The sequence below is a fragment of the Camelina sativa genome, chromosome 9 (assembly GCF_030686135.1).
Source record: "Camelina sativa cultivar CO46 ecotype springtype chromosome 9, ASM3068613v1".
NCBI lineage: Eukaryota > Viridiplantae > Streptophyta > Magnoliopsida > Brassicales > Brassicaceae > Camelina > Camelina sativa.
In genome coordinates this window covers 37866930-37892768 of record NC_141888.1, presented here as the reverse complement: position 1 = coordinate 37892768, position 25839 = coordinate 37866930, and the positions used below count along the sequence as shown (strand labels likewise).

The 25839-nt window shown below is 34.5% G+C and overlaps 2 protein-coding genes, 1 long non-coding RNA gene and 1 pseudogene across 8 annotated transcripts; all 4 read right to left on the bottom strand.

Moving 5' to 3' along the window:
- Nucleotides 1-1650: 1650 nt before the first annotated feature.
- LOC104713590 (protein SHI RELATED SEQUENCE 3-like) lies at nt 1651-3155 on the bottom strand. Its single transcript, XM_010430749.2, has 2 exons — nt 2723-3155; nt 1651-2132 (listed from the first exon to the last, which is right to left on the bottom strand). The coding sequence occupies exons 1-2, from the start codon at nt 2991-2993 to the stop codon at nt 1801-1803; spliced, it is 603 nt and encodes a 200-aa protein (XP_010429051.1). The 5' UTR covers nt 2994-3155; the 3' UTR covers nt 1651-1800.
- A 1382-nt stretch (nt 3156-4537) lies between these two features.
- On the bottom strand, nt 4538-5604 carry LOC147939244 (coatomer subunit alpha-2 pseudogene; annotated as a pseudogene).
- An 8257-nt stretch (nt 5605-13861) lies between these two features.
- LOC104713583 (uncharacterized) lies at nt 13862-17402 on the bottom strand. 6 transcript variants are annotated; one of them, XR_015565169.1, is made up of 8 exons: nt 16746-17402; nt 16058-16334; nt 15832-15913; nt 15361-15485; nt 14839-15286; nt 14584-14723; nt 14217-14279; nt 13862-14101 (listed from the first exon to the last, which is right to left on the bottom strand). It is a non-coding gene; the product is annotated as an uncharacterized LOC104713583 (long non-coding RNA). The 6 variants fall into 6 exon arrangements; XR_015565166.1 differs by having other exon boundaries at nt 14217-14275; XR_015565168.1 differs by having other exon boundaries at nt 14217-14275; nt 14588-14723.
- A 2760-nt stretch (nt 17403-20162) lies between these two features.
- LOC104713585 (coatomer subunit alpha-2) lies at nt 20163-25704 on the bottom strand. The gene is made up of 4 exons (XM_010430739.3): nt 25412-25704; nt 24387-24626; nt 23542-24036; nt 20163-23455 (listed from the first exon to the last, which is right to left on the bottom strand). Exons 2-4 carry the CDS (start codon nt 24592-24594, stop codon nt 20478-20480), a joined length of 3681 nt encoding a protein of 1226 aa, XP_010429041.2. The 5' UTR covers nt 24595-24626; nt 25412-25704; the 3' UTR covers nt 20163-20477.
- Nucleotides 25705-25839: the final 135 nt, after the last annotated feature.

Sequence of the window (25839 nt, the reverse complement as noted above, 5' to 3'; positions counted from 1 at the left end):
AATATGTATTCAACTTTTTGATTTTCGTTACTACGATTAAATTTATCATTATTATTTGATGAAAACAAATTCGTTATAGAGAAATAAAAACTTTGATGGGATTAATTTGAAATTAAAAATATTTAAAATAAAATATGTGTTAACTAATGTTATTTAATAATCTATATTGCAACATCGAGGATGGATCGTATCAACAATTGGACACATTTTATGAATCACAAATTTTGATTTAATCGTCAAGAATAATTAAAATAAAAAAAAAAATTTAATCTTCTCGGAGGTCCTCCATCCAAACCATGTTATATTGTTATGTCTCAAGCAAAGACATCCGATGAGGATCTTAACATCCACAATGATACTCAATTTTTGTTTGTTGATTTTTAATTTATATGGATTGGTCTTTTTATAATACAACCAAGAAATAATAGTATTAATCTATATTGAACTTGTGGGTGGTAGCTTTAGCTTTACCATGCATAGGCTAGGCTACACCATATAGGGTGCGATTCCCATTAACGCCTTTAACTAAATTTAAAACCTTAAGTTTGTTTGTTTACAAATACTTTTTAGGGGGAGCGAATAATTCCAAAAAGCTAATGCTAAAAGGAAATCGCATCTTATTATGTACGATCTCGACACCTGTTTAAGGAAACTTAATTAAGATTGTATATAAAGAAAAAGAATGATTCACGAGTATAAACTATAACACATATAATCGAATCTTTAAAATCATCCAAAGCAAGAACATCTAAGTAAAAAGACACACACACCTAACTTTACTTGCAATCACACTCATATACGACGTAGCCTTTTTTATAAATGCAAAATTGTGAGGCAAGCTTGATTCTTCTCATCGTTAGAATAACTAACTAACTCTCTTTTACAGTTTTGCCTTATTAGATGAGAGTCAATTCAAGGTAGTTGACATAAAAATTGTTATCGAGTCTCACTTATGAAATTGACATATGATATGAATATATGATTGATATTTGTTCATTTATTTACTCATAATTAATTTTTGAGCTGAAAATTTATGATTCTTCACAGTACGTGGTCATGTATGATACGATTATGGGTTTTAACTATTATTATTGTGGATATTTTTTAGTTATTGGTGTTGACAATTAGATTATGAACAGGTAGATAGATCAGTTTAATTATTGATGTAACCATTAAAAAAAACCGTAAATACTTTTGAAGTATCTATGCACCATTAAATGGAAGTAGAACTGGAATTGATGAGTAAATAAAGTAGGCTAGTAGGTAAAGACACAGAAGTTAATCCCCCCTCTCAACGGCCACCTGTTAACATACTCATTTGTCTATGACTATAATATTATGGACACAAATCATTTAGTTACGACTTTGGAAGATGCTCTAAATTTATCCTCATCATCATCATATGTATACTAAATTTATTTTTTGTGCAACTCATATGTATACGAAATCTATCTTCTGTTTTTTTTGGAGCTAGATCCTAGATTTTCTTTTTCTTTTCATGATTAGCTAGATAAGATTTACATTGTTCTTTTCAACTTCCTATTTCTTCCCTAGAGTGTTAGATTGTTGTGTGTGGATATAAGACTATAAGTTCATTAAAAACAAAAATGGTTTATGCATACAACAATGAAGTTATTATATGAAATGCGCTAACAAGAAAAAAATATTAATTAGATATATGACTGTAAATAAATTAACGTAATATATAGGAGCGAGAGAAGTAGCAATATGTGATGAGCCCTAACTTGAAGTAGCACACCATTTCATTAGATTACAAGAAGTATACCAATTAAAAATTATCTATCTTCTTAGGACTGAAGAATATTGGTTGCTGCCGGACATGAAATCGGTAAAATGACTAGTGATCATCAATGGATATGAAGAAGTTGAAGGTGGAAGTAACGTCTCTTGACGATTATTACAATTTCTATTATTATGATGATCTACCATCACTTTGTCGGGTCCTTGATCGTGAAGAATCCCTCTGAAAATGTGGCCGCCAATGTTCACCGTCGTCTGATAAGCGTATTGCTCTTTTCCGTCGTGGATCGAACTCACTTTTACGCAGCGAAAATCTGCCGGAACTTTCAACTCTGCCAGTAAATGTTCCGGAGTGGTGCGGATTTGTACACCTAATATCGGAAAGAATGTTTCAATATCACATGCTTTGTAACACGATGGAGTATTGTTCAATAAATTTGTTTTTGTAGCAATATTTTTTTTCTATTAGAACTTTAAAGAACAAGTGACATACACAAGATTGCTACATTTCAAGATATTGTCAAAGATCATTATGGTGTTTTTTTTACTAATTAATCTAGTACTTAAAATAATCAATAACACACACACAAAAATGAAAAATGGAAGAAAACAAAAAAATCAAGAATCATAAGCAAACCGGCTTGTGATCATTTTTACATCAAATAGTTACCTAATTCATCATGGATCTTCATACAGTCGAATTCAAGAAAAAAAAACATGGATTATATATATATATAAACGTCATCATATGTGCATGAAGAATCGACATGTATTCTACATGGTTTTAGGTTTATGACTCATGAGATCCAATTTTCCAAATTTTCAATCTTCAGGTCAAATACAATTAACTCAAAAAGTCAAAGAAATTCGAAAATGCTAAAAATCAAGATGTGATCTGGTGAGATTTATATGAACTATTATACAAGAGAGCATTAAGTAGGAGAGAAAAGAAGGTAAGAACCTGATGATGATGAAGGAGAAGAATCTGGAAGTCGTTGTAGTTCTCTCAGACGTTTAATGTTACTACTAGTAGTAAAGAGTGGTTGCGGTTGCCTTTGGTGTTGGTGTTGTTGGTGATGAGATCTTCGATAGGCAGGAACCCAAGTGCTCTTGATGTGAGTTTGGCAATGAAAGGCTTTGGATTTGCAGCAAGTTCTGCATCTCATATACACACACTCTTTCTTGGCTTGATTCCCACAGTCTTCACACCTTCTCCCCATTATCATCATCATCACCTCTTCCTTAACACCATATATATATTATGTACATATAATTATCAGGAGAGGCCTTGCTCTCTTGGTTTGCTTCCTCTATATGTACAAAAGTAGAATGAGAAGATTTTTTGTTTTGTTTTTTTTAAACGTTTTTATTATCTTTTTCTAAATAAATGGTATTTTTGTTTTTTTATTTATTAGGTTCCATTGGTAACTAAAGTTTAGGCTTTTAGCACTCTCTATCTTTTGTGCTTAGAAACCACATTATGAAATTCAACTAAAAAAACTTAAAACATCCATATATAACATTACAATAAGATTACTAGCTCATGCAATGATTTGTTTAGTAGCAATTAAAAGCTTGTGGGGTTTTCTCTACCTATTTACAACAATGACATATTTGGTTATTATACTCATGTATCTATGCCACATATCTAAATTATAATGATGGGTGGGAAACTTTTTTTTTTTTTTTGTTCACCAATGGGTGGGAAACTTATGGTATGTTTTATTATCTATACTTTATTTTATGAATTTTTATATATGATCGATGCTTTGTACTATTGTCGGCCGTAATTTTATTCATATTCCTTGTGAATTGCAAAGCATAATGACGATTGTGGTTTTCACATTTTTTCAACTCGATTGCAAAATATTTTATATGTAGAATCATGTTCTTATATAATCCATCCACCATATAGAATAACATTAGTTGTTGAGTTTTTGCCGAACGTTGTTGAGTTGTTGTTTTCCTAAAATGAGAACTTTGAAGGCCGAGGAAAGGGCAATAAAACAGAGAGAAGTATTGTCCTTCTAAATGTAATGGACAACAAAAATTCCAAGAAACACAATGTTTTCAAAACCGGACCGGACCGGCGATCGAACCACATTAACCCGCGAACCTGCAATATGTCCGAGTTGGGTTAATATCAAAACCCAAAAGAAATTGAACCGGTAAAAAACCATATCAACCCGCCAAAAAACCAAAAACCAGTGAACCATTGAACCGGATAAAACCGGGTTCTACTTTTTTTTGGTAAAAATGAGTTACTTTTTCTAGTTTTCTTCTTAGCAAATTAGCAATAGTAGGATTTCTGAGAATGAAGATTGAATGTTCTACACTCTTATTCTCTTATTGTTTTTAAATTTGAATTTCTAAAATATTTTATTAGTACTGGTTACACTTTGAGTTTGTTACACTTTGAATTTATTACTTTTTAAGGTTTTTTTTAAAATATTATGATTATTGAAGTATTTTATTTGGCATATCCAATTATATCATAGTTATAATCATTGAAAAAAATAGAAAACCTATTCATACCTATTATTTATAAAAATATCATCAAAATCAATTGAACCCGGTCGAACCATGTTGACTCATGATCCAGAAGATTTCCAGGTTCAGTTACCGGTCCGGTTTTTAAAACATTGAGAAACAAGAAACAAAAGTATAGTAGTTATATAACTTTGGCAAACAAATTATTTTGTATTTTATGGTCTACTGATGGCAGAGAACCTCAGGAGGAACCCCCTCCAAGATATAATTCTGAGTATATTTGTCAGTTGTCACCGTACTTGCGACGGAGAGCATAACAAACCAGATGCGTCTGCGCCAATGACTGAGAGATCACAAACCGTGCAGATGTTACCCTCCTGGCTTGGTACAAACAGGGTAGTGCAGTAAGAAAATGAAACGTCTTTCTGCCCTCTGTAGATTGGCACATAAGTCGACCCACATATCACAAACGAGTTTCTATAGTCGTAGTTAAGCATGGTTGCATCTGTCATGTTGCGTTCTGCGGCTATTGTTTCAGCTTGCTTAACTTTTTTAACCGTACTTGCCTGGCTCTCAACCGTACTTGCCTGGCTCTCAATAATTGGGTTTGTAGCCAAGAATTCTTGGGCAAAGTGAGCAGCAGTAGCCCTGTTCCTTGACTTGTAGCATACGGTCATTGCATTATAGTACGCAATCCGTAGGTGAGGCTTTTAGAGTTTACACTCAGTGATGTAAGCAGCGAGCTCTTTCTGCCTCACCGGATCATCTTTCATCTCTTTCCTCTTGAGCTCCATTTGAAGAGCTAGGACATATTCTTTTACAATGATGACCAGTTCCTTAACTTCTTCGACTTCTGTTCTTGACTCGACTACCACCAATGGGATGGTTTGGAGAATAGAGAGGAAGACACGGAGAGCCTCAGTTAATCTCCCAACTATTGTGGCTTTGTAACCGGATTTGAGCTTCTCTTCTAGCTGAGAGAATTCAAAAACAAGAGCTGGTGGGCCACGGACGTTAGGACTGGAGGACTCGCTCCATCCACGATCAATCGCAAGAGGAACCACAAGAGATGAAGAAAAGGCATGGAGATAGCTATGGCTCCCACTGAAAAGATCAAGAAACTTGGATTTTAAAGGCGCAAAGTTCTTAATGCCAAGATGTCTGTGGAGAAAACGCATTGCAGTGTCGAAGCATCCTGCTGCAGCCTGCTCAGCAGCAAGGGACGATTTCTGGCTCCAAATCTGACTTATCGGCATACCTTGAGTAGGTGTCACAAAAATCGATGAACGAGCGTTAGCAGAGGCTTTAGGAGTGTCAAGCTCTTGTGGGAGCTCCAAGTCTTCAAGTCCCCCCCCCCCCCCCATCCACCTTCTTCGTCGTCTTCGTCAGCTGCTTCTTCACCATCCAATATGGCATCCACTAAAATCCAAGATTAAACCACCATCACTCTCGAGGTCTACATTCCATCGTTATGTTTATACTCACGTTCTATACATTGCTTGCTCCCAACTCTTCCACTCTTAGGTCGCAACCTTCGAGTCATACCGATCTCACTCTCAGACCAGCGTCTTCAAGTTATACCGTCTCACTCTTGGACCACAATCCTCAAGATCTCGGTATCAGGGGAACTACTCATCCCCTCAGGAGAACAACATCCCCTCTGCCACTCTCGGAGCCCTCAACCCCTCGAGCTATCGGTATTCAGGGGAATCACCATCCCCTCGAGAGCAACAATCCTTAACGACTATAAACATCTCTCGACACAAGTACCTCCTGTGGTCTGAGTATAACATTGCAATGTTACACCTGCCCACTCAACTTATAATATCAACCTGGATTAACCACCAAGCAGAGATATATCTGTTCCAACTGCATATGTCCACCTATCCGCCTCTCTGACCCGATACCCCTTGAGAATAATCTCATACCAATCATCTACAACCGCTCCATCCTCTTAACATAAGGTCGAAAGTCCTCAGCATCTGCAGCCCTTGGCTGCACCCCGCCACATGCAGCACAACTGGAGCCTACACTGGTACCCCTCTCGGTAACCGCTCCAAAAGCACGCCAACAGATCCGCCAAGCAATCATCTCAACCCTGGGCTCCACCTGCTGCAACCCCACACCTAGGTTCCCAGCACCCCCGACACGCTCACTGGCTAACCCCCTCTGGTTCCTCCTGATACGCTTGCAACCCTCTGACGTACCTCCTTGTGGAACTCTGGACCACACACTCGCTGGCCTCGTGACCCGCCCGACAATGACCACGTCCCCGTCCACGACCAACAACTCAAACACCTTAACCACTGATCTTCCAAGAACAGAGGCTATCAAGCATAACACAAATCAATACCACACAAAGAAACATAACAATAACTCACCGTGAAATCTCATTGAAGGCTCGAAGAGAATGTTCTAGGACCCTATGCCACACACAATTGACTAACTCACATAATCAATCAAAGCATACAAATCCCAAACATCTACAGCACAAAGCCTAGTGAACCAAAACCTAGAACCGTAAGGGCTCTTATACCAAAATGAAATGACCGACTTTTTAAAAAATAAAATAATAAATAATAAATATATAAATATAATATAATAATAAATAAACTACAACTAGTGGTCCCATACCCACTAGCCACCTAACTGCAATCACAATCACAACGGAAATACCAATTACCAATATCCAATAAATATAAATAGCCAATATTAATTCCAAATCAAAAACTAATGATCCAAACAACATAAACCAAAGAACCAGCAATCCTAAACAACATTCTAGGACTCCACTATAGCAACCTAACAGAAGCTAGACAACCAAGTGAACCACTAGAACATCCTCCTCTTCATCGCCCTGATTTCACGGTCACACTTTGCCTTTACCTGCACCACAAACACATATTGCAATGCATGAGTATTTAATAAACACTCAGTAAGGCAATCCTCCCATCTACTGTGCTATACACACAAGAAATAGAGACATCTCTCACCATCAACCAACAATCATCAATCAACAATCAATAATCAATAAGCCAAACAACACATAAACAAGCATATTAGAAAAATCTCCAGATTAGATAAGCCATGGTCATGCACTTACCTTAACAAGTGATTCACAAAACTAAATACAACCAAATAAGAGGCTTTACAATATCCAAGAACAACCAAACTTGTTCCTACAACCAATCACAACAACAAACAAACATTGAACACAAACTGATAGAAAAATCAGAAAAGAACAACCTCACAAGTAAACTACGAAATCAAAACTAACCGTTAACTTTCTAATCCCTCCGGTGAAAAGCAAGGTCTATACGTCCACAAGCTTCCCACAAAATTTTAGCACGATCAGATAACAGATGAAACCGCAATCGTCCCCGTAACACCCGCTGATCTCAATCCGCGAATGAGAAGAAACGTCCCACGAAATCTCCAATATCTTCTAGAATATTAACCCAAATTCACTTCTATAAAAAGGAGAGTGTACAAAAATATTTTAGCTACAACCCTACCAAAAATCGATACCTTTTGAAACAATTTGACCCGACGGATCTTCCTTCTCCCAAACCCTAACAGTTCTGTTTCTCTCTGAAAAAGCTTGATCTCCTTCTCTTCCTCCTTTACACCAAAAAAATCAAGGGTTCTCACACTTTCTCTCCCTCTCTCTAATATTATGTCGACAAAAGTAAGAAAAAGAGAGGAGGCGTGATTTTTATGAAGAAGATTAAGGGTTTTTGGTTTAATTTGATTAAATCAAGATTTAATTAAACCAAAAATCAATTAAAACCCACTCCTTTGGTTTATTCAACACATCCCAAATTCTATTTCCGGAACACGGATGTTACAGTTTGAGTCAAGTTTTGGAGTTTAAAGAAGAAAGATGGACAACAAACACATATGTTTTATTAGCTATACATAGTCATGCCCAGAGTTACGGTTGTCACGGCTATGGTTTATTAACCATCGATTATGGTTAGAAATATTGTTTAACCTTAACTATAGCCGTTTAATAAACGGTTAAACGGTTACATTTAAATACGGTTCCAGTTCAAGCGGTTATGGTTATTTGAGAATATGATACAGTTGATATTATTTGATGATATAACATAATTGATATTATTTATTTATAATTAATATGTTCTTATAGTTTACTCATATTTCTATACATCATATGATTCATATTAAATAAATTATATACTCATATTTTTAAACCAAGTAAGGATTTTGGTTGGAAAAGATTCTAAACGTGTGGATCTAAAACAAAATAAGTATATAGATAAAATTATCAATAATTGGATGCATGTGTTAACTATGCTGCTCTTTATGAATTTCACAAATTTTATGAAAAAAGAAATAATTTTGTTCTTAGAGTTTGATGGGTTAACAAGTTGTGTGGTAGTCTAAAAAAAGGTTTTTCAGTGGAAGAATGTGAAGAAGTTGACGAGTAAGAAGAAGAAAAAAAATATAACAAAGAACCAGACGGTAAAAGTAACAATAAAAATTACCACAAATTTTGACAATGAAAATGATTATATTAATTTAATTTTTTAATAAAAAAATATTTTATTACCTTAATCAATCATATATAATTTTCATCAAAATATATCTAATAAACCCACGCGTAGCGTGGGTTCGAAACCTAGTCTATACTAATAAAAAGTAGGAGCTATAAGCTCCTTAAGACATCCACATAAGATTTAAAACAACTAATAGGGATTATACATGTCATTAATTAACATTTTTTAAAATTTCTAGGATTTTGTATATTCAGATTTTTTTTTAATAACCAATCGGGATCAGACATCTCAATATTTAACATTTTTGAAATTATGTAAAATTTCTATATAAAAATTCTTACAAATAAGTGAATGTACAACGTCTCATATCGGCTAGAATGTTTTTAGAAAATGGCTGAGAACCATTATAAATAAGACTAATATGCTTTCAATTATGAATGAACAGGAAGCTTGATTTAGCAAGCGTCCAAATTTTAAAATTTTAAAAGTTTAAAATTATAATTATTCAGACTTTTTTTAATAACCAATCGGGATCAGACATCTCAATATTTAACATTTTTGAAATTATGTAAAATTTTTGTATAAAATTACTTATAAATAAGTGAATGTACAACGTCCCATATGGCTAGAAATTTTTTAGACAATGGCTGAGAACCATTATAAATAAGACTAATATGCTTTCAACTATGAATGAGCAGAAAACTTGATTTATAAGGCGTCCAAATTTTAAAATTTCTAAAAGTTTAAGATTTTTGTTATTATCTACACTAATAAAAAAATTGGAGCTATAAGCTCGTTACGGCGTCCACATATGATTTTAAACGACCTATCGGGATTTGACATGTCACTGATTAACATTTTCAAAATTTACAGGATTTTCTATATTATAATTTTTAAAACGACCAATCAAAATCAGATATCTTAATATTTAACATTTTTGAAATTATGTAAAATTTTTAAATTAAAAAACTTATAAATAAGTGTATGTACAACGTCCCACATTGGCTATAAATTTTTTAGAAAATGGCTGAGAACCACTATAAATAAGACTAATATGCTTCCTACTACGAATGAGCAGCAAGCTTGAAGGATTTAACGTTGCAAGACACATGATTTGATGTTGTTTGAATTAATTTTTTAGGTTTCAAAAAAAGGATCAACGACGAACACACTTTTTCTTAGCTATACATGTGTTATATTACATTCTCTGCAAGTATTTTGTAATTTTATATTATTAAGATTTTGATTCAAGAAGTTTCAATACATATGGATTTAAAACCGAGTAAGTATACAGATGAAAATATCAATAATTGAGTGCATGTGGTGACTATGCTGCTCCATGAAATTTTATGAGAAAATAGGCAATGATTTTGGTCGTAGAGTTTGATGGGTTAACAAGTTATTAAGTGGAAGAATGTGAGAAAGTAGATGAGGAAGAGGAAGATGAAGAGTATAACGAAGAATCGGACGGTAAAAGTAATAAGGACAATTATCATGAAATTTTGACAATAAAAATAACGAGAAAGAATACGAAAAGTAAGAAAACAATGGAAAAAACAATAAAACATAGACGGTGGTTGTCGATTAAATATGAGAAAACAAAATTAATTCATGATTAAAAAAGTGTTTCGTTTGTCTGGTCGTATAAAAATGGTTCAGTATATGAAAGGTCACCAGTTCAAATGTCTGATCCGCCTCTTTTGGACGTCCAATTAAATCCATGATTCTTTTGATCAGATTTGATTTTTTAGCACAACTGATTTTTAAATCTTTTTAAAATTTGGTGTATCGGAATAAAAGTTTGGCCTTAATAGTAATTTAAATTTTTCTATAAGATAATATTCCATAACTATCTTCAATCATATATAATTTGCACCAAAATATATCAAATAAACCTAGTCTATACTAATAAAAAGTATAAGCTATAAGCTCCTAAAGCTGTCCACCTAGGATTTAAAACATCCAATAGGGATTCGACATATCATTTATTAATATTTTATACAATTTCCAGAATTTTCAATATTAAGAATTATTTTAAACAATATATCATGATTTGACATGTCATTCATTAACATTTTTTTTAATTTTCAGAATTTATTAGAAGGAAAATATGAAATTTAAAGAAAAATGCACAATATCCCACATTGGCTAGAAAATTTTTAGACAATGGTTCAGAACCAGTATAAATAAAACTAATATGCTTCCAACAACGAATGAGCAGGAAACCTTGATTTATCAAACGTCCAAGTTTAAAAGTTTTATTCGGTATGATCTGGTTTTTTATTTGATCAAATTAAAACTTTAAAAAGTTTCAAAAAAAAAAATTATAATATTTAAAATTTTTGAAAGTTTAAATATTATAAATATTAAAACTTTTAAAAGTTCTTAGTTTTTAAAAAGTTTTTAAATATTATAATTTTTAAATTTTAAAAGTTTAAAATATTATAAATATTAAAACTTTTTAAAATGTTCAAATTTTATATTTTGAAACCTTTTAAAAAATTCAGAGAAGGATCAGTCTTTTTTGGTTTCTGAGATTTCAACTTTTGTTTCAATCTTTTAGTTTGAATTAGAATAAGGGTGAGTTACTAGAATACTACATACAAGCTTTCTTTTTACAAAAGTAACACACAATTGTTGGTAATTACTAGAATAAACTTTGTACCCATACTACCCTTGAAACTAGTGTTGAGAAAAAACGTAATTACGGCTAATGCCATTAGTGGAAAAAACAAATATTGGGAACTGGGAGAAAGTCTACCGATTCTTTGATGGTACATTTATATAGGTGGCTGATTAAAGGTGTACGTCAGATATTTTTGGTACACTTAGTTGTAGTCTTGGTACACTTATCGGTAAACGTAGATGGTACACTTAGTTGTAGTGTTGGTACACTTATCGGTGGACGTATATGTGTATCAAAAACTAAGTGTACCAAAAATATCTGACGTACACCTTCAACAGTCAATATGACCCAAAAGATATTTATGGTAGACTAATGGCCTGTTGCGACAGATTTATGCGACAGACCTCATCCTTTACAGATATTTTTGGTATACTTTGTTTGTTTTTCTCAATAGTTTTCATAGTATATTGGTAGACTTCTAGTCTGTGGTAGATTTAGTAGGCATTTTTGACAGCTGTAAATTCTTACCAGAATAATACGAATTTGTTTGAGCTGGCAAAGACAGTCTAGTGTTGCGATAGACTTATTGGGGATAGATCTAAACACGTTTGCTGTTCTTCCGATTAATGGTGTTCATGTAATAAAGTTTGTAGCAGATTCATCAATCGTGTTCTGTTTATCGGCCAGAGCAAACGTCTTTTTCCTACTCAGTTTCGGAAATCTTTCCTCTGGGTTCATCCATGAAAGAGCAAGATATCGTTTCGGAAATCTATATAACTCACTTTTTATAGGTTTTTAATTTAGAAATCAGATGTTGAGATGAAAATCTATAATAGTTGAGTAAAAACCCCACAAGTGAAACCAAAAAAATAGACATAAGTCGTGAAAGAATAAAGTGAGGCAGGGGAAATTAGGGTTTTCAGTCGTATGTTAGAGGTAGAAGACGAGGTTATTCTGGTAATTTCGGGTTCATTAAACCTAAAATCGAACGTGTACGTACATATAAACGTGTACGTACATATGAACGCATACGTACATAACGTTATTGAGATTAGTGTACATACATAACGTTCTTTTGCTTAGTGTACTTCCATAAATCTGTTTTAATGAACGATATTATTGTAATTTTGTAGTCATCTTCAACATATCTTCTTCTACAACCCTAGCTAATATTGTCGTTGTTGTTCACCGGAAATGGAACAAGTAAGAGATGTTACTAGAAAAAGTAAGAGATGTTACTAGAACAACCTATGTAATTCGTAATTATTTATTTATTTATTATATTTTCGAGAGGTAATGAATAATAATCAGACAAAATTACATTTTAACTATAGAGGGTAATATTTAGATAACATAAATATATAATACTCAGTTCAACTAGGTACAACTAAATATATATTTACATTTGCATTTATATTTAAAATATGAAAATGATAGTTAAGGTTTATACGAATATTTCTTTACATATTGAACTATTAAAGAATCATGTTTAATCAACAATACAAGAATTTATCACTTTCTAATACATACTATCGTTTTCACATAAAACACTCTTTATAGTATAAGGAAGACTTAGTAAGTGATCACCTCAAATGAAGCAAAAGAGGTGAAACCCAAGTTTTTATGAACATTGTGTTATGAAAACCTTGTACATGCTAATTAATAGTGATAAATCTTGTGGCCAACTGCTAATTAATAATTCATAGTATAGTCCAACTGGAATACAAAAAAATGCAAATGTTCAACTATGAATATGAGAGTACAACTGGAAAACTATGTATAAATTATGTGTATACCAAATAATTTTTTACTAATATCTTGTTGTCTTTGGTTCATTTTACCACAAATGTGATGATTTTAAATGAATATCCGCCGCCAAAAAATCTATTTTTTCGTTTTCACATGATCCATATTTAAACTTATTTTAATAGCTCTAGTACAGTTGCACCAAGTAGTTCAAGTTATACTGAAATTTTCTCAATTGTACCAAAGGGTTAGGCTATAGTTGGTACAGTTGCACCAAGTTATTTTAATAGCTTCTTAGTTCGGCTACAGGGTTATTGCAGACACAAAGGTGAACTCTACTTGGTGTATGATTGTATGCCAAAAGGAAGCCTTGACAAGTTCCTCTACCACCAACCGATGATGAGTCTTGAATGGTCACAGAGATTCAAGATTATTAAAGACGTAGCTTCTGGACTTTGTTCCTGATAACTTACTTGACATTGTCTAAGCTCGAGAAGTTTATCCAGGTCTTGTAATCTCAGGTGAAACAGCTGATTCTCCTGAGTCCAGTTCCATTGCTCCCTTGACCTTCACTGAATCTTTCGTCTCTCATGGACGCTAAAAGAAACCCATATGGTCTTATAGGTTCTTGATTTATCTTGAATATGTAAGTCTTAAAAATGATTGTAATAATTTTTCTAGTGTAAGACAGATATATACAAAAAAAGAATTACAGAACTCCCAGAAAAAAAATCTTATGATTGGTATATAAGAATGGTAATAACATCCTCACGTTTATTATCTATACACTCTACAAATACATTGACAGAAGACTGTTAAATACACTCTATAAGGTTCTTGAAATGAGGACTGCCACATCATATTACTTTGTGTAAAGAGTCGTTTGGGAAGGGTCCTTGCATGGATTTTGCTTTTGAATCTAGACTTTGTCTCCGAGTTTTGGCATTTGTTGCTTAGCCTGATATTAGACAGTAATGCTCAGAGATCATACACAACAGTAATGAAAAGTACTGCAACAAGGTTTTCTTGGAGGCTTAAAAAAGCTAGAAACTTCCTCATGCATGAGTAAATACCTTTGGTTTGGCCTGTAAGTGTATACCATAAGCCAGAGGGATGAATTCTAACGATATACCTGCCTCAAGAATTTAAAGATCAAACAGTGAGTAATAAGCACAAAATTTTAACATTAGCTTCAGGACATAAGACTGAAATAACCTATTAAATTTAATAAACGGTGAGAACTCCAAATAAGCATTAAAAGTAGAATGAAGAGCTTACAAAAACATAGCCAAATATATAGAGCTGAGGACTACTAGTCGTGAATAAAGAGAGAGAGAGAGAGAGCAAAAGAAAAACATGAACATGAACAGATAGCAATCCGTAATCATGTGGGTAGTAAATCAAAACACAACTTAAAGCAAAGTATATAGTGGGAGTTACCTACGTAATGGGTAGAGCATAGATGGCAATCAGCTCCAACATTTTGAATTGTGCCTTCACCACCGTCGTCCAGGAACCATGATAGCTTCTCGTTTAGAGTTCTTGTTCCCAGTAGCTAGCTACATATAATACGGATGCACCTGTAACAAGAAAAAAAGAAAGAAAAGATCACCCATAACCAAGCGGTGTTGAATCATTATGTTATAAGAAAACCATAACATGATGCTAAAACGTTTTTAAAACTCTTAACCATACCTCTGAGGACTGTCACATAGCAGTACAGTAACCTTCTTACCACTTACCAGCAAGCAATTGCAGAGAGAAGACCTGCATATAGAAGACAACGGACAACGGACAAAACAAGAAGAGAACGGACAACGGAAAAAACACAGTGAGTGATATGCACAATTTTGTGGAGGCAAGTAAAAAATAACACAGAGCCCAAGTTCCAATTTCGGTGAACAATAACAATTCGATTCAGGGCATAAGATAAAGAGTAAGATACTACCAATCAAACGGTGAGAACTCAGAATAAACATAAAGTAATAAAATTAAGAGCTTACAGTAGAGAATCTTTAATTTAATGTAATTTAATTTAATTTAATTTAATTTAATTTAATTTAATTTCTACCAATATCTGTTGTATTGGTAGAAATATAATTCGTCCATTGTATTGTCTTAAACATAATATCCTCTGAAGAGCCTGCGAAAACAAGAAAATAAAAACATTTCTTAAGTTCAATAAAAGAACATCCGATTAAAATCATAAAGTCTCACCAGTAGCTTAACAACTGCAATGCAACAATTGTCAAACTTGTTAACTAAACGTACATAGAAGTCAATACGAGCACTTCCCATCCTTCTGAACTTCTCTGACTCAATGTCAATATCTGCTATTAAACCTGAAATAAACTGTACTAATCAATACAACAAAAAGTATGTTTCAGGCTTTCACCAAGCTCATGTACTACTTTCAACAAAAAGTATGTTTCAGGCTTGGTGTGCTTTTTGCTACAGTATTTTTTTTTAAACCATTCGGACACAACTCACACAAGACAAGTCGACAAAAAGCTAGTTTTCAGAAGCCTCTTGAATCTGAAAATCAACAAAGAGCTTAAAAAGGAAGGAAAAATAGTGCAGAAGTTTAGAAGTAAAGAACATAAACTACAATGACTTGTATAACGTGAAGCAAAGTTGAACATGAACTACAATGTTTGCAGAAACTAGAAATAGAAATCAAAAGCTAACCTTTGTGGAAAACACCCGTTCATGAGATGAGATTCATCAAGGATTATATTTGTAGGATGGTCAAAACCGTTAATGCAAGGATCTGTCATAAGGAGATCTAATATAGTTAAGAATGGAAACTGATTTGGTAAACATAGCATAAATGACGAGGCTTAGAGCATGGAGATATTTTAACCTCAACTTTAAACAAAAGTCTAGCAAAAGCTGAGATGAAAAAAAGTCTCACCTGCTTCTCTAATTCAGCAGCTCGTGCTTGAGCCATTCCCAATTGTTTTGTAGAACATAAAAAGCTCATAAACAAATTCTAGGCAGTATAATCGGATGCTCATAACCAAAACAGCTGTGGCAACCGTTCCAAACGATGTCAAGCACCACCACAAGCTTCGAATAAGCCCAATCGCTCCGCCTTTCCTCTATGATCTGTTCTGAAGAGGTAGGTCTGGATATTACCTGATGCAATCCCAGAAGCCGAACCAGCTGTAGTGAGAGCTATTCTCCTTTCTCTGTTGTTTTCCATCATCGATCAAAATTTTATATTAACACGTGAATTGAAAACCCAGATTCACAGTTGCCAAAAAAATTTTCAGAAACAAAGAAAAAATTAAACACAAAACAGAGTTGTTGAGTCTAGCTAAAAACAAAAGAGCAGAATTTACATATATAAAGTCGTTGAGTATTAAGACTTTGCGGTCTTACAATTACTCAAGAAGCAGAGATTAGGTCAAAATCTCTTCCAAATTATATCTCTTTACGCAAAATAGAGCTACATCAAAAAAAAAAAAAAAAAAAAAAAAAAACCGAACCCAACCGATCGAGATCCATAACACATCAGTCCGAATAAAAAAAACATTTTACATGAATTTGATTGTTCAGCATTTCATTAAACTCAAAACTTTGAAACATGCAATGCTTACCAAAGTAGAAACTGTAGATAATCGGAGCTTTCACCGGTCGATCTGTCCGTTTAGCCGGAAAATGTGACCGCTTTTTTGCTTCTCCGGTAGGTCTCCATGCTTCAATGCGCTTTTAGCTTTTTTTTTTTTTATGGATTTCAAAGCAGAGAAGAAAAACAAGTTTGGGCTAGTGATTAAAATTGAGATTTTGTTTCTTTTCTGGAGATTTGATAAGGCTGAAAACAAACATATACGAAAGAAGGAAAAAAAAAATCCGATGAAGATTATATCTTTCAAGGTAAAGAAATAGAGGAAAAAATAAGGGAAAAAGAATAAACCAAAATCTAGTCATTGAACAATCTAGATCTGTAACCAGAATATGGTTTCATATGTTTGGATGCTATGATTTTGTCGAAGAAGATAAATCAAATAGAAAGAATTAATTTGGTTTTTTTTCCAAATTAGTAAATGGCATTACTGTAATACAACACACAACTCTGGTTTAGAATTAATAATCAAATGTGTTATTTGAGTAAGTCAAAAATCTCAACGTGTTAGTATAGTAATAAACCTACTTTTATGTAATATTCTAGGTAATTTCTTTTAGAATAAACTCACTTTTCAGATCAAGAAAGTGGATGCTTTTGGTTCACCTTGTGAGGTTATGATCTGCTGAACAGCTGACAAAGAAAGGTCGTAGAAGAAATTCAGGAAGACCTTTATCTGCAATCTTTTTGATAATGATGGGATGATAAGTACAATACTTTCACATATTAAGCTTCTGATAAATCCTTTAAGACCAAAGCCAATGATCTTCATTGCTCTTTTGGTCTTTTTGTGCTTGATATGGAGTTGTGCTTATCTTCCCATCATTCCATAGCTTTTTTATAACTGCTCTCTAATCTATTGTTGCTCTGTTTTTTTAGTTATGATGTAAAAATGTTGCCTTACCAACTTGGTTTTCACCACTGATGGTTGAAGCTGTAGTGTAATATATATAATCATACTTTGGAAAAAAAACTTTTTAAAAATTTAAAATATAATAAATATTGATGTAAAACATATATTATTTTATTTATCTACGTTTGTGTTTTTTATTTTTTATGAGCTGTAAAATATATTTTTGTGTATGATTTTATAGATGATTTGATATTCCTTCATTAATTTTATTTTTGGGTCTAAGGAAGAAGAATTGACATCGCAAGACGTTGATTTGATGTTTGAGTCAAGTTTTGGGGTGTAAAGAAGAAAGATGGATGACAAACACATATATTTTATTAGCTATACATAGGTATCACCAGGGTTACGGTTGTCACATTACGGTTTATTAACCATCGGTTATGGTTAGAAATTTTGTTTAGCCTTAACCATAACTGTTTAATAAAGGGTTAAACGATTACATTTAAATACGGTTCTGGTTCAAGTAGTTACGGTTATATACAGTTACGTTTATTTGATAATATGATATGATTGAAACTATTTATTTATAATTAATATGTTCATATAGTGTACTCATATTTCTATATATCATATGATTCATATTAGTATATTTTATTATGTTTTAAAAATATTATATACAAGTAAGGATTTTGGTTTGAGAAGTTTCTAAATGTGTGGATCTAAAACCAAATAAGTATATGGATGAAATTATCAATAATTGGGTGCATGTGTTGACTATGCTGGTCTTCATGAATTTCACAAATTTTATGAGAAAATAAATGATTTTGTTCTTGGAGTTTGATGGTTTAACAAGTTGTGTGGTAGTCTAAAAACGATTTTTTCAGTTGAAGAATATGAAGAAGTTGACGAGGAAGAAGAAGAAAAAGAGTATAACGAATAACCAAAAGGTAAAAGTAACAATGACAATTACCACAAATTTTGAAAATGAAAATGACAAGAAAAAATATGAAAAATAAGAAAATATTGAATAAAAAATACGAAAACATAGGTGGTAGCGATCAATTAAATATGAAAACGAGTTAAATTCATGATTATAAAACGAGTCAAATAAACCTAGTGAGAAAGAAAAAGAAAAAGTAAAAAGAGAATGTTAGTTTAGTTGGAGGGTGTAAATTGTAATTTGACATAAGAAAAGTATAGTGATAGTAGAAAGTGGGTGTGTGTGTTAATAGTTTAGGAGAAAGTGGGTGTAAGTGAAAAATTCCCTTGTTAAAACCCAAATAAAAACCAAAATGAACCAAACCGAAACAAATCTAACATGAGATTTGAACTTGCACTAGATTTTAACCCGCGCTACACCACGTGTATATAATTTTATTATTATTTATATTTTATATTTTATTTGTTTGTTAAATTTTTTATGTTTTGCAAAATAGAGGAATAACTAAATTTTCCGGCCGTTTGTGCGATTAAATGTTTATATTAATTTTTAACCCGCAATATACTTCATGACCATTTGTTTGTTATATTTAGTTTGTTTTGTTTAATGTTTAATTGAGATTCTATTTTGATCTTTGTTTATTAAAATAAAAATAAGGGATCTAAACACATAATAATTCATTTATACGCTATGACTAAGTCACATTTTTCCTAATGATTAAATTATTTTACACAATTTTAGTTAAATAACCTTAATTTTATATGTCAAATAATCTAATATTAATATTGTTAACAAATAATAAAATGAGGATTTAGCCTGTGTTATCACAAATTTAATGATATTTTATTAATTCCAAATAATAAAATGAGGATTTAACTCATCTACTATATAACCATATTATATAAAATTTTAACATTTGAAAATCGTAATATTTTAAAATTTAATTAAGTTTATATATATTAAATAAATGTTAATCAAAATTCTTCTTACTTTAAGAATCGAAACTCACAAGTTTTGCAAAACAAAATGAGAATCAAATTGTTGTTTTCTTTGTTTGCAAAGGATTTAAAGATAGAATATCTTCAAAACACAATAGAAGGTGTGGTTAAATATATCATAGTTTCTGTTTTATATTGATTTTTCTGTAATTTTTTTAAGCTGGAATGAAATGAGAAATGGTTAAGAAACAAATTCTGAAGTAATGCTATTTTTGAAAAAATTTTAAGGATTAATTTTGTAAATTAGTACAAATAAAATGGTAGAACCCAAAATGTACTTAAGAAATGTATATATACTTAAGGTATATCGTCATCTGTGTCTATATATTTAGTTCTTAACAAGTTTGGTATATCGTTTCGTGTTTGGGACGATAACTTGAGATTCGTCGAACGACTATTAACTCAGATATGGATGGTGTTCAATGAATCGAACTCAGTTTTGTGGAGTAGACATATAAATCTTATCATTTATTCGTTTGTGTGCCGGAGGACGGTTCCATGACATGACTGGCATAACTATCGCGGTCATGTTTAGCTAGGAGGTGTTTTGTTTCATAATCATAAGCACAACGGGAAATTTACTCCCAAAACAATGGAAACAAAACAGAAAAGATTACGTCTATATTTCTCATCATAGTGATCGAGTTTAGAATCCAATAGGCCTAAATGAAACAGTCATGAGAATGTAAAATATACAATCAAACAAAAAGAAATATAACGCAAGAAGAGAAAGGTTCTCATGCTGTTGTTACTAATATAAGAAACAACTTAAAAGAGTAGTAGAAGGCGCAGCAGAACAAATTCACAAACCTGACTTTTTTTAAAGTAGACATCACAAACACCAAAAGCTCAACACTCTCTTCTTCCATAAAAAAAGAGCATCTCGTACTTACCTCACGATTGAAGCACATAATATCATTCTGACTTATTCACCGGCCGGACTTGAGAAGCCGAGCATAGCAAACCAGATGCGTCTGCGCCAATGACTGAGAGATCACAAACCGTGCAGATGTTACCTTCCTGGCTTGGTACAAACCGGGCAGTGCAGTAAGGACATGAAACGTCTTTGTTCCCTCCGTAGATTGGCACATAAGTCGACCCGCATATCACAAAAGGGTTTCTATAGTCGTAGTTAAGCGTGGTTGCATCTGTCATGTTGCGTTCTGCGGCTTGCAAAACTTGTCTAGCCGTCCTTGCCTGGCTCTCAATAGTTGGGTTTGTATCCAACAATCCTCTGGCAAAGTGAGCAGCAGTAGCCATGTTCCTTGACTTGTAGCAGACGGTCATTGCACTAAAGTACGCAAGCCGTAGGTGAGGCGTTTGGAGTTTACAGTGAGTGAAGTAAGCAGCGAGCTCTTGCTGCCTCACCGGATCATCTTTCATCTCTCTCCTCTTGAGCTCCATTTGAAGACCTAGGACATATTCTTTTACAAGGATGACCAGTTCCTTAACTTCTTCGACTTTTGTTCTTGACTCGACTACCACCAATGGGATGGTTTGGAGAATAGAGAGGAAGACACGGAGAGCCTCAGTTAATCTCCCAGCTGTTGTGGCTTTGTAACCGGATTTGAGCTTCTCTTCTAGCTGAGAGAATTCAAAAACAAGAGCTGGCCGGCCACGGACGTCAGGACTGGAGGACTCGCTCCATCCACGCTCAATCGCAAGAGGAACCACAGGAGATGAAGAAAAGGCACGGAGATAGCTATGGCTCCCACTGAAAAGATCAAGAAACTTGGATTTTAAAGGCGCAAAGTTCTTAATGCCAAGCTGTTTGTGGAGCAAACGCATTGCAGTGTCGAAGCTTCCTGCTGCAGCCTGCTCAGCAGCAAGGGACGATTCCCGGCTCCAAATCTGACTTATCGGCATACCTTGAGTAGGTGTCACAAAAACCGATGAACGAGCGTTAGCAGAGGCTTTAGGAGTGTCAAGCTCTGGTGGGAGATCCAAGTCTTCAAGTCCCCCCCATCCACCTTCCTCGTCGTCTTCGTCCGCTGCTTCTTCACCATCCAATATGGCTTCGATGTCTCTGTTCTCCATTCCATCAACATCGACCATGTCAAGTCCCTCACCCCAATCTCCTTCAACATCATCTTCTTCTTCATCAACAGCCCCTCCTCTGTTTGCACTCTCAAGCCCTCCTTCAAATATTCCTTTCATCACCCTCAGAAGAGGCCAATCACCACCACACATGATGGGAGTTGGAGGCATTAGAAGCGACGGAGTTTTCCCTTCAGGCAAAGAGGGCACGTTGTCTCCTAGCTCAGTTGCCAGTCGCTCAGCAACATCATTTAAACCATGAACCGAAGCTGTGATATAGGCTAGAGGCAAATGACCCGCATTCTCGAGTATCTTAACACGCTCTTTAACATCTCCTAGGTAGAGAGCATTGTGAAACTGACCCATTACATTGTTCTTCACCTCAGCAATCTTCATCAACTTTAATAGCTTGTCTAAATTGCCAGTAATGAGATAAAGAAAAGATAACCTCTCAAAGTTCTTTGTTTGCTGGTAGGCAAACTCAACAATTCTAGAGTTTCCTTGACGAAGAGCCTCCACTCCGAGTCTATACCAGTGGTCTTTCTCATTAATCTCTGTAGCGGATGCAACAGCAACACTGATGTTTCCACTTTCAAGAGCCAAATTGAATCGAATCCTCTCGTCTTCAACAAAGTGGAGGGCAACTTCAGGAAATCCTTTCTGCTGAAGATAAGCAATCATGGCCTGTCCACATAGCTGGGAGTCCTTTATCATGCTCATGACGTGATCATATTTCTTTCTCAGCAATGCAAGCTTGAAAATGTACTCAGTTGCATTAATGGTGATAGCCCTGTTTTTCCCATCCCGGTCCAAGCAAAAGATTGTATTTCCAGAAACCTTGGTGATATAGATTGGGACATCTAGGGTTTGAATGATTCCACTATCTCCATTAGGAAGACAGTACTTGATGTGGTTCAGAGTTGTGTAAATGAAGACACTATTGTCGTCCCAGGCTCCACTTTTCACACGTATTGTCTCATGAAGCGTGCACTGGAGGACAAGCTTCTTGCTTGCAATAATGATAGTATGCTTACTGAGCAAAGCAACACTCTCCATATCGTTAGACCAAACAACGTACCTAACAAAAGGTGTCTGAAGCTCACCGAGAACAAGCCTTCGTTGAAGGTCAAATATAACCACTTTATCCTCCGATCTACAAAGCAAATTCCAAGTCCCAGCATAAAAGATAGCATCTGTGGGAATAGGCAAAGAACTCTTTTTAACCACCTCATTCTTTAGATTCTTCACTAGCACCTGGCCGGTGCTTTTCTCAAGAACAGCAAACCGATTGCGAGCAATGAACACCGCAGAACCCCCTGTCCCCCTCTTGGCATCTTGCACAACGTCACTCCTCCCAACGCTATCTTTCGGTATGATGTACAACTCGTACGAACCACCATCCAGATCTGAGCAGATTAGGACTGCATTTTCTGTCGGACTGTAGGATAAAGTCCTAGGACTTTGATTCAAGCTTGGGGTACCAGGACGCCGTATAGGAATAACTTGGGAATCTTTTTGAGTTGAATACTCATAGTACCGCAAAAATCTATCCTTGGCATAGAATAAAGAATCACCACTCAAAGCAAATGCAGGACGTTCTCTCTCAAGTTTGAAGACAATCATACCGTTGTCATGTCCCGCTGCCAGCAAATTAATCTCAGGGTGAACTGCAAGAATCCAGAATCGATCATGTTCACGGCGAAAGGTTTGGATTCCAGTTCGCTTGGTAGCATCCCAGACACGGATGCTTTTATCCTCAGAGTTTGATACAATGATGTCCTGTTTTGCATGGAACATAACGGATGAAACGTTATTCATATGACCTCGCAATGTATCCACCTCCCAAGCTTTGGTTTCTGCAATAAAAAAATTGAAGGCATCAGTACCTCAATAATGATTCATAAAATGTAACATTATGTAAAAAAGAAGACATAAGAAATACCATTCATACGCCACAGCTTTACTTGGCGGTCATCAGCACCAGAGACAATGAGAGGAAGGGTAGGATGGAAAGAAGCCCAGTTGACTCCTCTGTCATGACCTTCAAGGACGTACTTGACTATAGCGTCAACCCCACCAAAAAGATCAGAATTCATCTGACTAAATCGCATGAGGTCGTCAGCAGGAGAAGCAGACTTCTTCTTAAGAGCACCAATGTCCCAAACACGGACAGTCTGATCCAGTGATGCTGAGACAACAAGGTCTTCCTTAGGATGGAAAGAGGCACACATAACATAATGATTGTGGCCAGTCAACACGGAAATACAAGTCCGTGACTGCCAGTTCCATATGCGGATAGTCTGATCATCACTAGCACTCACAATCCACGGGTTCTCGTGGTGAAATTGAACAGTGCGGATATAATCAAGATGCCCGAGAAGCGTGAAAAGACACCTGTGAGTTTTGTAGTTCCACACTTTAATCTTGTAATCATCCCCTGCAACACCCAATGACATCAACTACATATGAGTAATGTGACTGGAAGAGCATTAGGATAACTGTAATGAAGAAGAAATCCCAAGCCATTTGCATTTATGTCCAAAGACAATACTATATGCAACATGTAACATAAGATCTGCTTTCAGTGTGTACTACTAGGTTCAATCATCTTAAACACAAATTAAAACTCTTAGCTTGGACAACAAGAGCTCAAGTCATCCATCAAACCCAAGCTAGATCTAGAAACCGGGAACGCTAAGAGCTAATACTTAATCAGATCAAGATTAAATAGATTATGAAAATGTATCAAACAGGACTTGTTGGACCTAAAAAAAAAAGAAAGCATACCTCCAGAGACGAATAAGGGCTGAGATTTGTGGAAATGAACACCACGAACAGGTCCTTCGTGCTCGTCAAATCTATCGATCAAAGTGCCCATACGATAATCCCAGAGCTGGATCACACCACTGTGCAAACTGGCCAGAATCCATGGTCGTTGAGGGTGGAAACTCAGCCCCTTAACTCGGTTACTCTTGGTCTCGAACTTGGTCAGCATATTCTTCACAGATTCCGAAACAGAAACAAACTCTACACATAAACCACAGATCACAGCGAATGAGAGAAATCACGGGAAAAAAGATTTTATCTTTCTCTGGAAGCAGCAATTTGATGAAAAAGATTTTAAGAATTGAGAGAACGATAGACTAGAAAGCTGACGAGTGATGAATGTTGTGAACCTATGCGTCTGTTTATTTATAAGCCAAAAAAAATTCTCGTAGATGTATTGCGTCAAGTAAGTCACAAACAACAGCGTGAAGTTGTACTAAATTCTTTGATACATTGTATCTTTCATGTGTCCTTTTTTTTATTAGGACCACACAACTTTTTTAAATTAGGAATTTCGTGTTTTCTAGTGTTTACTCCTAAGTTTGTTTGTAATACCAATTTTATCAATTGGACTAACCACCGCAGACTCAAATTTCAATAAACTTTTTCATTAGAAATGCACTATAATGAAGTTGTTGTATGCACTCACACACATACGCGTCTTCTCACTTAAATGAGAAGAAATAGCCGAAAACAACGTTGTCGTTTAAATTGAAACGGTGAAGAGAATAAAATTTGCATCTCGAGGACCCGTATTTATCATCACATATTGAAAAAGTCCAATAGTTTTGAAAACGTTTATAAAATTACGAAACAGAAACAAACTCTACACATAAACCAAATTCACATAGAAACAATCATATGAACACAGAAACAATCATATGAACACGCAAACTAATCCATATATGATATTGCCGATAGATCAAATTGCAGCACTATAGTGAGATTGAAACATAGAGTTGAATAGTAAGGAGAAAAAAACTTACGATCAGCACTCAGCAGCGTTACCGGAGAGAGAAGCAAAGGTTTTAGAATGATGAGAATAAGAAGATGATGGGTTCAACTTTGAATCCTCGTATGGCAATTGGGACAAAGATGAAGTTTATAAAGAAGTGAACACAAAATAATGGACGGACTCATTGGTCTAATGATGTCACATGTTTTGTTTTTCCTTCATTTCTAAGGAATTATAATAATTTTCATTTGATTCTTTTGACACAAGTCATCTGGCCAATTAAGTATTGCCTCATGAGATTTTCGTGAAAATTAAAACAACGGTATATGATAAGGTTTCTAGGTTAATCTTTTAACATATAAAGCATAAGTCATTTGGCCAATTAAGTTTTGCCACATCAGATTTTTGTGAAAATTAAAACAACTGTATATGATAAGGTTTCTAGGTTAATCCTTTATC

What these genes read in the sequence shown, in the direction of transcription:
- LOC104713590 (XM_010430749.2), bottom strand. Translation starts at nt 2,993, where the DNA reads ATGATGATGATAATGGGGAGAAGGTGTGAAGACTGTGGGAATCAAGCC. An exon ending in TTCTCCTTCATCATCATCAG is followed by an intron (nt 2,133 to 2,722) that starts GTTCTTACCTTC and finishes TTCCGATATTAG; the next exon opens with GTGTACAAATCCGCACCACT.
- LOC104713585 (XM_010430739.3), bottom strand. Translation starts at nt 24,594, where the DNA reads ATGCTGACCAAGTTCGAGACCAAGAGTAACCGAGTTAAGGGGCTGAGT. An exon ending in GCCCTTATTCGTCTCTGGAG is followed by an intron (nt 24,037 to 24,386) that starts GTATGCTTTCTT and finishes TGGGTGTTGCAG; the next exon opens with GGGATGATTACAAGATTAAA. An exon ending in AAAGCTGTGGCGTATGAATG is followed by an intron (nt 23,456 to 23,541) that starts GTATTTCTTATG and finishes TTTTTATTGCAG; the next exon opens with AAACCAAAGCTTGGGAGGTG.